This window comes from Strix aluco, chromosome 3 (assembly GCF_031877795.1).
Source record: "Strix aluco isolate bStrAlu1 chromosome 3, bStrAlu1.hap1, whole genome shotgun sequence".
In the NCBI taxonomy this organism is placed as follows: Eukaryota; Metazoa; Chordata; class Aves; order Strigiformes; family Strigidae; genus Strix; species Strix aluco.
This window is the reverse complement of record NC_133933.1, coordinates 129,667,091-129,678,643: the sequence shown is the minus strand read 5'-3', so window position 1 is coordinate 129,678,643 and position 11,553 is coordinate 129,667,091. Positions and strand designations below refer to the sequence as shown.

The 11,553-nt window shown below is 43.4% G+C and overlaps 1 protein-coding gene across 1 annotated transcript in view; it reads right to left on the bottom strand.

Moving 5' to 3' along the window:
- Positions 1 to 2,897: 2,897 nt before the first annotated feature.
- XKR6 (XK related 6) overlaps positions 2,898 to 11,553 on the bottom strand; it is a 184,735-nt gene continuing 176,079 nt past the window's right edge. The window contains exon 3 of the mRNA XM_074820278.1: positions 2,898 to 4,908. Within this exon, the coding sequence (XP_074676379.1) occupies positions 3,944 to 4,908 (965 nt within the window). The 3' untranslated portion in view covers positions 2,898 to 3,943. The remainder of the gene's footprint in view (positions 4,909 to 11,553) is intronic.

Below are 11,553 nucleotides of genomic sequence, written 5' to 3'. Positions count from 1 at the left end.
GTCTGAAAAACCCCTCATGCGGTATCTTCTGGCAAGAAGGTGGGACGTGGTATAACTAAGCTACCAGGGAGAAGCTGGGGAGTTAAAAACCAAGTGAAACCAAAACAAGTCACTGACTGTCCTGCCAAAGTGCACACCAAAAACCAAAGGGACCCTGGGTGAAAAAAAAAAAAAACCAAAACCAGGAGGCAAGGACTAGACTCTTAGCTTTGAGATTAGTAACAATAAAGAGATGGGGATAATTTTGCTCCCCATGCTTTTGGCTTGGCAAAAGGCGCTGTTTGGCAACAAGATCACAGATAATCCCAAGAGGAAAGTGGTCACCACACCAAACTGTCCACCATGAACTTGTTGGGTGTAGTGGTAGAGCACGTGCTTTATGTTAAGGCTGTAATGAACTCCTTCAAAGAGACATAGCTCTTCAGGGTTGACACAGGCTCTCACTGGAAATCTTTCGCTAAATCAAGATGCCAGTGGATATCATTCAAAGAAAGGACTAATAGTGGAGGCAGAAAGTTTATGCAACGAAGTGTAATGGTACAGTCTTGACATGCAGCGGAGGCACCTGCCTTCGTTGTTATCCATACTATGAGCCACGAAGAAGGAGGACTTTGGAGCAGGGGTGTGTCAAGCCCTTAGTCAAGCTGGTTTGGTTGTGAGTAATTAGCACTGCATTGAGAGGTAAGGTCACTTCTAGAGTGTTTTGTCCCTCTGTTCCCATAACGGGATGGAGAGGACGGCTGTTGGTGTGGTGGTCTGAAGCAAGGGTCCCGTTCCTGAGGGAAGGCAGGCTGCAGATGCTCATGAGAGGCAACACTGAAGGGTCTCCTCCTCAACTCCTGATGAGTTTGCCTCGGCTTGTTGACTCATTTCACTGTCCTGGTGCGAAGCGGCAGGGTCCGGCTGTTCAGTGGGGCCAGGGAGTGGGGTCACATCTCCAAACCAGACCTCAAGGTTGACAAGTTTGGGGAGGGTGTTTTTGAAAATGAGGATGCTGTCTCCTGGAGGAAAGGTCCCAGAGGAACAGCAGGGCTGTTTGTCATCCATTCCTTTCTCATGCTTATGCCGATGAAATGCAGATTTGTAGAGGAGAGCTCTTCACGGAAGGACCAAGGAGGGTTTTTACACAAAGCATGAGTCTCAGGGAACTGCATCAGAGTAAATCTACACTAGGAATAAAGGTAAGTCAAAAGAAAGTCCTGGGAGGAGAAATGCAGGCCTGTTGCTGGAGGCTGGACACCTCTGTGTTTTTATGACTCAGTAGCTGGGGACAGCAAGTTCACTTCACAAATTACCTCTTTTTATGGAGACAGCATACTGATTAGGGAACAGGGTGAAATGTTAGTAGGACACTTGCAAAGGGACTGGTTATGGGACACAGACAATGGAGAAAGGAAATGAAAGCTTTTCACAAATATATATAAGTATGTGTATATATATATATTTATGTGCACAGTAAACAAGGGACTGGGAATTTAGATAGGGGATGACAAGACAAAATCCCTCCCTTTGCATGAAAATGTGACCATCATATTGGTTGTAATCAGAGCCCAGAAACATTTGCCTGAAATGGAGTTTGACTGGGAATTACAGTACCAGTGACAATTTGGCTTCTTATAAACTTTGCCGTGTGTCTATAGTTTGGCGTGAATGAGTCCCTCCCTCCTTAAAAGGGACAGACACCAGTTAAAAGTTTTCTTTACAAAACAAAATGAAACAACTGAAGAAACCCCAATGTTTTCTCAGAACACTGCAAAGGACCACTGACTGAAAAAAATGTTTCTCTTCAGGTATATTCAGGCGAAGAAAGCATTCAGCTTCTTTAAACTGTTATATAAAATTGGTACTAGTTTCTTTAAATACTATTATAATTAAAAAAACCAACCGATTCCTCAAATTAAAAAAAAAATCATAATCATAATTAAAAAATATTCCCCCCATGCTGATCTTCTTTTCAGAACAGGTCAGCATGGGAGTTTTGCACCCTAGACAGTTACAGTATTTCTGGAATAAAAAATTGCAATTACACACAGAAAATACTACAGCATTCACTTAAAAATATCTCATTTTGTTGTTGTTGTTTTTCCCCTCCCAAGTAGAGGGATGGTGGGATTGAAAAGATGCCCTGAAACAGGAATATTCCTTTAAAGGAGCAATACTCTTGAAACGGAAAAGGGTGTTGGATAGACGCAAACCCGTGATTTAACTTGAAACAAGAGATTCCAGCACAGAAACAGAATTCAAGAGATGTGAATGTTCAGACACCGAGCGGGTTATTTGGAAATGTCAAGACAACCACACAACCCTCAGCAGGTGACCGTCTAGGCTTTGCCATCATCAGAGGTGGCAGCATCTCCTTGCGGTGAGAAGGCTAAGCTAAACCACGATGCTAAACCACGATGCTCTTGCTACGCTCTTGAATCTCCTCTGGTGGTGTTTCTCACCATGTACTTACAGTAGAGGGTGACACGAGACAGTTTTTATCAGCAGTTCCCCACATGTACCGAGTTGAAGAATTCTCAGCTAAATCACAACAACAACATCAACGAAAATACAAAGCACCAAATCATCTCGAGACGTGAGTCAGTTTACAGGTTATTACCGTTTGAAGAAGTTTGTTGGTTGTTTTGTTGTTGGTTGTGTTTGTTTTTTTTTTTTTTAAATCCCGATTTTCATGTTTTGTTTTCCTTAAAAACAAAACAAAACAAAACAAAAATCAAAACCCAAAAACCCCAAAATGGAACAAAGGATGCTTTACAATCACTTTAAGGCTCGCACTGAATGAGACATGACAGGTCTTACACGAGATTACAAATAATACATGTATGCCTTTCACAGCCTTAAAATGATACAGTAGGTCAAATTATTTTGCCAGTCATTGATCAAGTATTGTGCCTTTAAATTGACTCGCTTTTTGCTACTATGCTGAGTTTTATTATTACTGAAATAGTTATTAGATATGTGTAAATGTACTTTAGTATAACGTTTTTGGTATATAATTTCAATGTTTGCAGATTTCTTATTTTCCAGAAATCAAGGTGGCAGGCCTTATTCTGGGCTCAGACGGTTGTTATTTACTCCACTGAAGACAGTGGTGCTTTAGTGTGTGCAATTGTTCGAAACAAGATCAGATACTGTATTACCATATTAATCTGGTGCAAACTGACCATTATGCATGGCCCATTTACACGAGGAAAACGGTTACATGGTGGGATCACGTTTATAACATGACTCGGTCAAGGCTCGCAGGCTTGGCCAAATGGTGTTATAAATGCATTGCCAAATTGAGGTACAGACCTGATTTTGTCTTTCAGCTTTTGGAAAAATCAAACTCCATTGGGGGTGTCTTGGCTTTGCTTTCTTATCTTTAGACATTTGGGTTTTTTCTGCTAAATCCAATAAGAGCAACAAGATTTTTTTTTTCCATACATTTCTCTCTTTTTGTTGTTGTTCATGTTTTTCTTTTTTTTTTTTTTTTTAATTTTAAGGTTTGTATCTCAGTTGGTTGGTTTTTTTCCTGGCATATAATCATCAAAGAGTTTTGCATGAGAAAGGTGACAGTACTTAATGAAACTCAGCACCTAAGGGCATAAGGCAGTTGTAGGTTTGTTTGTTTGTTTTTTTTTTATTTTTCAATCAGCACCAATCCCATAAATAATGTTCTACACTTGGTGTACGGTATAAAACTGATGTGGAGATGCCTCCTTCTCCACCTGTGAATCCTAGGTGTGGAAGTTGAAATACTGTTTCTTGTGTGTAAAAAACAAAAGAAAAGTTTTTCTTTTTGTTTTTACTTACAAAACATAGAGAATATCTTTTTTTTTTTTTTTATACATACAGCAACCAGAAAGAAAGCTTATCTGAAGGTTTGTGTTTGTTTCATGATCTGTGTTTACCGTAAACAAAAATAAGGTCCCCTCTTTTACTTTTGCTTTAAGGAGCTTTAAAGTGAAGATTCATATTGTAGCAACTCATATAAGAGAGGTCCATCTCTATACCTAATACCTACAGCTGTGGGGGTGACATACTGGAGGATGTTGATAGTTCTTCTTAACCTCCTGTCTACAAAATGAGCATCCCATGCAGGATATCTTTTTCTTGGGATGTCAATCTTAATGAGAGGCCCCTCAGGGGGGTAGGGTCGCCCAGATGGAGTAGATGGTACCATTGCTCTCACCTGGAAAACGGGCAAGCAAGTGTCAGCTGTGAGTTCCTCCTGTTGCTCCGTGACCGCTCTGGTGGGCGTAGCCTGGGCCCCCCGGTACCCAGGGGTTTGGGGTGCCATGGGCTCAACATCGGGGGGCAAAGGAATGCCCCAGAGCAGCTCGGCGCAACAGGAGCTGGCAAAGATCTTAGCTCTTGGCCCCATGGGATGCAGCACACCATAATATAACAGCATCAAAGCTATCCCAGCAGCAAAGCTAAGAAAGACACAACACAGTGCTGGCACGGCATATGAGTCAGTAGTGTCAGGATCTCTGTAAAAATACCAAAGGAGCGTCAAGGTAGCGTTCTCCGTCAGGACTACCGTGTAATACGCAAACATTCTGTATCGAGTCCGCCCTTCCTTGACATTAAACCAGCAGAAAATGTACACAATCCCTACCACCATGTTGAAGAGGATCTCCTCCCACTTAGACATGCAGAAATCTGTCCCACCATGGATGATCCAGAAAGCCATGGCACACCAATGGACCACTACAAAGATCCCAAAGTAGAGCTGGAAGATGGAAGCAAAGAGAGCAAAAGAAATAACTCGGGATGAGATGGTGAAGAGGCGCCAGAAGACATGGATGAGGGCCCCTCTGTAGCTCATACTCTTCTTGTCGTCCCTAGAGTCCCGAAGAAGCTTGTGATAGGAGGCTAGCACCCAAGCCAGGGACATCAGGGAGGCCACAGAGGACACACCTGCCGGAAGACACACAGATCCACTGAGTTAGACAGGAGGTTTGGTTGAAAACATCATCTGCTCACTACATTATTGCATCTGGGGCAGGCTCAGTAGCCCAAAGGTTCAACTCACGTCAGGTTGTCCTTACAGTCTGGAGGAGAGAAATACAGAAATATCAGTGTGGGAATTGGAAACGATGCTGTATTCAGAAGTTCTCTGACACAGTACATTATGCTTATCTTCATGAGCTGCTGGATCTGCCACCCCACCCCAGCTCTTCTCTTCTTACAGGGAACGGCCTCTGTCCTCATCCTGATTAGATCTACATTTGAGAATCTGAAATCCAGATCCCACCTAAATGCTGCAGCCCAAGTATGAAGGTTACTTTCTGTAGAAACGGGTCTATCTTGGAGTGCACCATCACAAGAGCAGGACATCTATATACCTTGTAACTGCACGGATCTTTTTTATTCTAAAATCCTTTCATACAAGCAACATTCACACTGACTTGTGTTTGATTCTGCCTTAATCAGGAATCCCCATTTGCACTCGCCTTTGGGAAAAACAGGCACTTGGTCAGTTTTTTTGTCACCCTGTGGTCCCATGGAGATGAATATATAAATACAGGGAACATCAAGACTCATCAATACCCTCCAAATGGTCCCAAAACAAAGAATCTGACCCCTCCAGCAACTCCCCTGCCCTGTTTCCAGGATGGACTGAAGACCTATGTTGGAGGTAGCTTATCTCCAGCCTTGTCTCCTGGATGGACCACAGATCCAAGTCACAGTCATGTCACCAGCTTTGTCTCACTCTGCTCCTGGTGGGACCCCCTGAAGAGACCTTGGATCAGGTCCTTGCCTTGTCTGGGACTGCTGAGGGAGCCATTACCAGCAGGCAGCTCTGCCCAGTGCACTCAGACCCTGTGGTACTGCTCCCATCAGTGAGGGCAGTGCCTGTGCTGGGATCAGTCTCAGTTCCCAACTCATCCCCATGCACCCTGGCTTGGGCAGTCACCCCATGATATTCCAAAGGGGCCTGATCTTATTCCCCAACACAACCAACACTTAAACTATTTATTAGCTCCGAGGGATAAAATAGTGCCCCATCACATTTCAGGAGCTTTTAAAAATATAATACCATTGATTATTGCAAGGCTAAATTGAACAATTCATTGAGCAAAGCATGGTAATAAAAATTAATTGAAAGATTATTGGGAAAAGAAAAGGCCACTGGCTTCGTATTCCTTTGCTCCCACTGCTGCTCACTGGACAACTGTTCTGCAGGTGAGCGAACAGATGATAGACTACGTTTGGGAAGCTCAGTGATTAGGTTGATTGGTCCTTGGCCAAAGATTTGTCTGGGAGCATCACCTATAAAATCTAAAGGGAAAATGATAATGGTTTCAAGCAAAACAAGCAATAACCAATACCCCTCCATCTCTGATCTGTAGCGTACTGGAAGATACCTCCAGCTCCTTTTTCCTTTTACTGCTTCAAGAAAACCCAAGGAGCAGCTTGCTGCAGCTGCTCAGAGTTAAAAAGCTAAAATGTCTGAAAACTCTGAATTTCTTCTTCTCCTGTTTTCTTCTCTTTTCCCTCTACCTGGCTCCCACAGGGATGGAAAGAAGATCCACTGGCTCTTCAGACCTCACTCTAAAGACTTTATCTTTTTCTTTTTGAGAACCCTCCCCACAGTGCAGTGGGGGTTAGATTTCCCTGCTTCCAGCCTAGCTATGTCTGGAGGAGAGGTGATGGAGAAGGCGGCCAGGAAGGAGGGCAGGCCTCCATCTCTGCTCCTCATTGAAATTCTCCTAGCTGTAGGTCCACCAAAAGTCTGCCTTTCCATCACCTCTCAAGTCTCTGAATAACTTGCCTTTGGGCTCACATGTGAGCATTTCAGACTGAATTTTAGAAAACAACAAACCACAAACCATTAAGATCGGTGGCCTTATCAAAGAGGGAAGCTTTAGGCCACCATCTTTATGAAAAACACAATTTTCCCCAAGTTCTAAGTCCTCAATAAGAAACACTTGCATATAAGACTTGGGGACTCTAATGGATGGAAACTTCTGAAAGTGAATAGCCTCAGCGCCAAACACATGTAGATTATATTTATTTTTAACCTACCAGATGTGTTACATGTTTGGTAGACATAATAACCATTTTGGAAGGCTAAGCAATGCCATACAATGTTTAAGTGATGCTATGTGTATAAGTACTGTTAGTTGCAGTATCTTCTAGCTATTCAGTTTAAAAACTTTCCATGATTAGCAGAAAAAAATACGTAATGTATTGCCTTATTTTAGTACTGTTATACTAGAAACTTGTATGGCATTAGATATACCTGAATACTCAAACTTAAGCAGCACTAACCCACAAGAGACAGATGTGTCACACTGGCTTAAAAATGTTTCTGTTGGGTTCATTTATTCTAGAATAGAGAGAGGAATAAAATACACCAGAAACAAAAACCCAGTATACACATAAAGGCTTTTCCCACTGTAACGTTTTCAGTGCAGAAACCTACACTAATCACAGTCTTTGCTGTAAATTGCACAGAGCTGGCTGAGAGTATGTGTGTTGAGTCACTCACATTGCACACTGATAGTCATCTGAACATCTCCTCGAGTCAACAGAGAGAGGCAGACACCCCCAGAAAGTGATTCACCCTGTCCTAAGATCCATGTGTGGGACAGGGAGGGGTTGACTCATGCTCCCAAGGTGTCTGACTCCATCCCTTGACAGGGGAGTGCGGGGACACGCGAACACCAGCAGTCAGGTGGGATGAGTCCTACCCTTACAAAACAGTTTGTTGCCTCCTCATTTGTACTAAGATCTGAGGGGGGAATGAAGTATCTCTAGACAGTTTGACATATTCCTGGCGTTGTTTAAAAATTCACAACTCTGTGGCAAATGTGAAGTTTGGCATCCTAGTGACGAGCAGGATCTGCACCTGAGAGTCAGGGGAGTGCGATCAGTAGGTGGACGTCAACGGGAACCATGGAGTGATACAAAACTTCTCCAGTACTTTTTATTGTGTTGCTACAGAAATTATTCCCTGGCTATTTCCTACAGACTTAAATGACAAAGCACACCTTGGCCTTTGTCATCTTGACCATGCGTTTCTCATTCCCATCTTTCCCTGTTACTTCTAGTCTGTGACATCTTCATACAATGTACAGCTCTCACAGACTGTGGGATAAACTGTTGCTTTTCTTTTCCACTTCTCCTGTTGTAACTAAAACAAAAAGTCCTGATAAGTTGGATCACATGGGAAGTAATTTTTTATTTTGATTTTGACTTTTGCACATGGTGACTGACGCACCTTCATCTAGCATGAGTGGGTTTCAACTCCCTTCCAAGGTTTGTTTGTCAAAGGGTTGGGGTTGGTTTAAAACTGAAGTAACTTCAAAAAACCCACTCCCACTCCTCCCACTCTGTGCTTAATCTTGGGAGCGCAAAATACATGCCATGCACTGCCACATCCCTGTGGGCATTCTCAAGCCAGGGGGACATTAGCTACCACGGGGCTGGAAGCCCTGTGGCTGCATCTGTGGGATCTGTATCCCACCTGCCTGTAACAAGTCAGACTGGCATAGACTGGGGTTATCTTCAAACTCTCTGCACCGGCCTATACAACAGCCCTTGAACTCCTCCTGTCACCTGCTAGGAAGCAGTGAGTGACTCACAGGCTGTAGTCAGCACCACCGAGGAGTCAAGCCCATGTGTCTTGAACGACACATCACAAAAATTAGTCCCTCAGATCCCTTTAGTAAGGTGCCCTGAAGTTCTTACGGTGAGACATCTCCTCATCTACATTCGGCACAGTGAGGTAGAGCTCTATAATGTCCCCATTGGACAGATGAAGCACTAAGATTTGAAGGATTTACCCAAGATCTCATATAAAATCCATGCTAGAGCAGGGAATAGATCTCCCTCACATCACAGTGCACCTTACCAAGGCATTTCAGACAGGATTCAGCTCCTACTGTAGAGGCTCACCTCAGAGTGTCCATGGGTAAGCAATGTCTCTTACTTTACTCAATGGGGAACCAAGGCTTAGTGAAACCATCACAGATGGGAATCCAGCAACATTTGAGATGCTCTAGGATATTCCAGACCTCCATGTGGAGCTGGCAGATGTGACAAACTTGCATACAGAAGACAAGAACATTTTTCAGCTGGGAGCTGGAGTGAGGCAGGGTACTCAGGACATCTCAAATGACACTAGGCAAAAGTCAAACAAATTGTTTCCTTAGTCATTATGGCCGGTGAACCCAGAGCTGTATGAAGGTTGTTGTTTAGTCTCTGTGGCTGTATTTCCTATATGTCCATTGAACAGAAGGGATGCTTGGACACCCCCATCATGTGGAGACACCTCCATCGGAGACACCTTTGTTTAGGTGTCTGAATCTGGAGCTGAACTCACTCAACGCCTTGATGCTGATTTCTTGCCTTAGTAATTTTACCTTTCTCAGGGGGAGTTAATGAACAGTCCTCAGAGATAAACACACGTGGCACGGAGACTAAGCAACAGTAAAGGGTGAAGAGAAATCGGAAAGCAGTGGGAAATAAGGCAGCTGTATAAAAGGCTAAACTTTCTGAGAAGAGGAATAGAGCCATTGCTTGGGATCGTGAAAACATGAGTGGACTGGAGTATAATGCAGGTAATGATCTGATACCAGAGGAGAAGAGCATGAACCACTCTCAGTTCAAGGGAAGCTCCTGGAACCTTTCTGAAGCTTGCAGGGACAAGTTGGATTTCAGCCTGTTTCAGTTTTCATCCTCTAGTTCCTACTGATGGCCCAGAAAAAGAAAAGGCCATGTCAGAAATGTAATGAGGGTCTTTGAAAAATCCACATCCACAAGAGAGACTCAAAACAATGACTCCCCTTACATCGCCATTGCTGTTTTTAAAGCCCATATACGTGCAGAAATAAAAACAGCGCATGGAAGCCATCCCAGTCTATCTGGCCTATTCATGCTATGCAATTACACATGATTTTACAACTAGTCTAATAAAAGCTGTAGACAAATCACACACACACAAAAATGAATATTTAAAACGAACAATATATCCACTTTTCTCTTACTCGCAGTGTTGTTCAGCTGAAGAGAGAGTTTTTTCACTAGGGCTATGTACAGTTTTCATCAAGAATCCAGCTGCAGGTTATCGGCTTTAAGTAATTTGAATGCACTTACTGTAGCATATTCCCTAAGTGTTCACTGTGGTGTCTGTCCCTTTAAAGCTGAAAACGATGCCTAAATGGTGCTCTGTTTCTTTTTTTTTGACATTAATTCTCCTGAAGACTCTACTGAAACAAAATGGGAAGATACCAACAATTCTCCTGGGTGAGCTGGACAGCAAATATTTGGTGCAACATGAAACCTTCCATCAACCCCTGTGTGAAGGCAACGCTTGCTTAATGCCAAGTGCCACATCTCGCTTCCTCCCCATCACTCGCTGCCTGCTCAGGCCTCTGTGCTGTGAACCCTGTTATCGTGTTTTCCCCTTTGGGTGGCACGTTCCTCCCTGAAGCTCAGTATGAATCAAGGAACAGGTTTTCATTTTGATGCACACAGAGTGAAAATGCATTTATATACAAAACAGATCGAGCCAGATTCTGCTTTTGTAACAACGTTGCCTGAAAGTCTCTCCCCCTTACTTTTTAATCTGTTTTTATTTATTTGCACCAAAGAAAAGGGGTCAGAATCAGACCCCAGGTCTGATTTTAATTTGTTCCTGCTGGAGTTTGATGCTTGATCTTTCTTTTTTCTTTCCTTTCAGAGGAGGGAATGACTTTTGTCTTCTTTCCTTCATTTTCCCTCTTTGTTTTTCACTTTGATCATGGAAAAATATGGACTATTACCAGTATATAAATAATAAAGGGCTGCATAGACCATTTTGCCATTAGTTGTCCTCACAGGATTTCAGGACACTTCCTTAACCAGTTTCTCCAGTGTGCCACCAGTCCGTTATGGCAGATGAGCACTGTTCCACTTATGGTGAACATCACTCATAAGTCTGACCCAGGAATGGCCTCCTCCCTTCTATGGGACACCTCTGTACTCTACTCAGAGCTGGAGTGACCAGGGATGAAAAACCAGAGCCTTACACTGGGAAGGGATGTTACACTGGTGTCCTGTCCTTCCCTCTTTTCTCATGAAAAATGTTTTGGTTTCATTGGGCAAGGGGTGAGTTTCAAATCCTCAGCATCTGCTCCCTTGCTAGGGAGCTCTTCTGAGCCCTTCCTCCAAGGAGCATGCACAGCCCCATTCTCTCCAGGACCTGACACCCACAGGACACAGCCTCACCAGTCCATAAGAAATGCAAAACTGCTGGTGACTGGGAAAGGCAGAAAGCAACGGTAAGTAACTCAGTTCAGGGACCAGTCTCCAAGTAGATCTGGACAACACAAAGAGGGTCTTCTACCATTCAATCCCACTGTGACTTGTCAGGACTTGAGGCTTGCTTTGAGTTTCTATACAGGACAGTCCATGTCCAAGCTAGCACTAGAAAGGCTCTTCCACATTAGACCATAGGAACAGCCATGTTCCCAAACCTTTTATTGTGAGATTGTAAAATTCCATAGCAAGGCAACTTCAGAACTGCTTGCTTACATGGAGAATTGCTCTCCCACCCCTTGCAAGTTAAAGGCT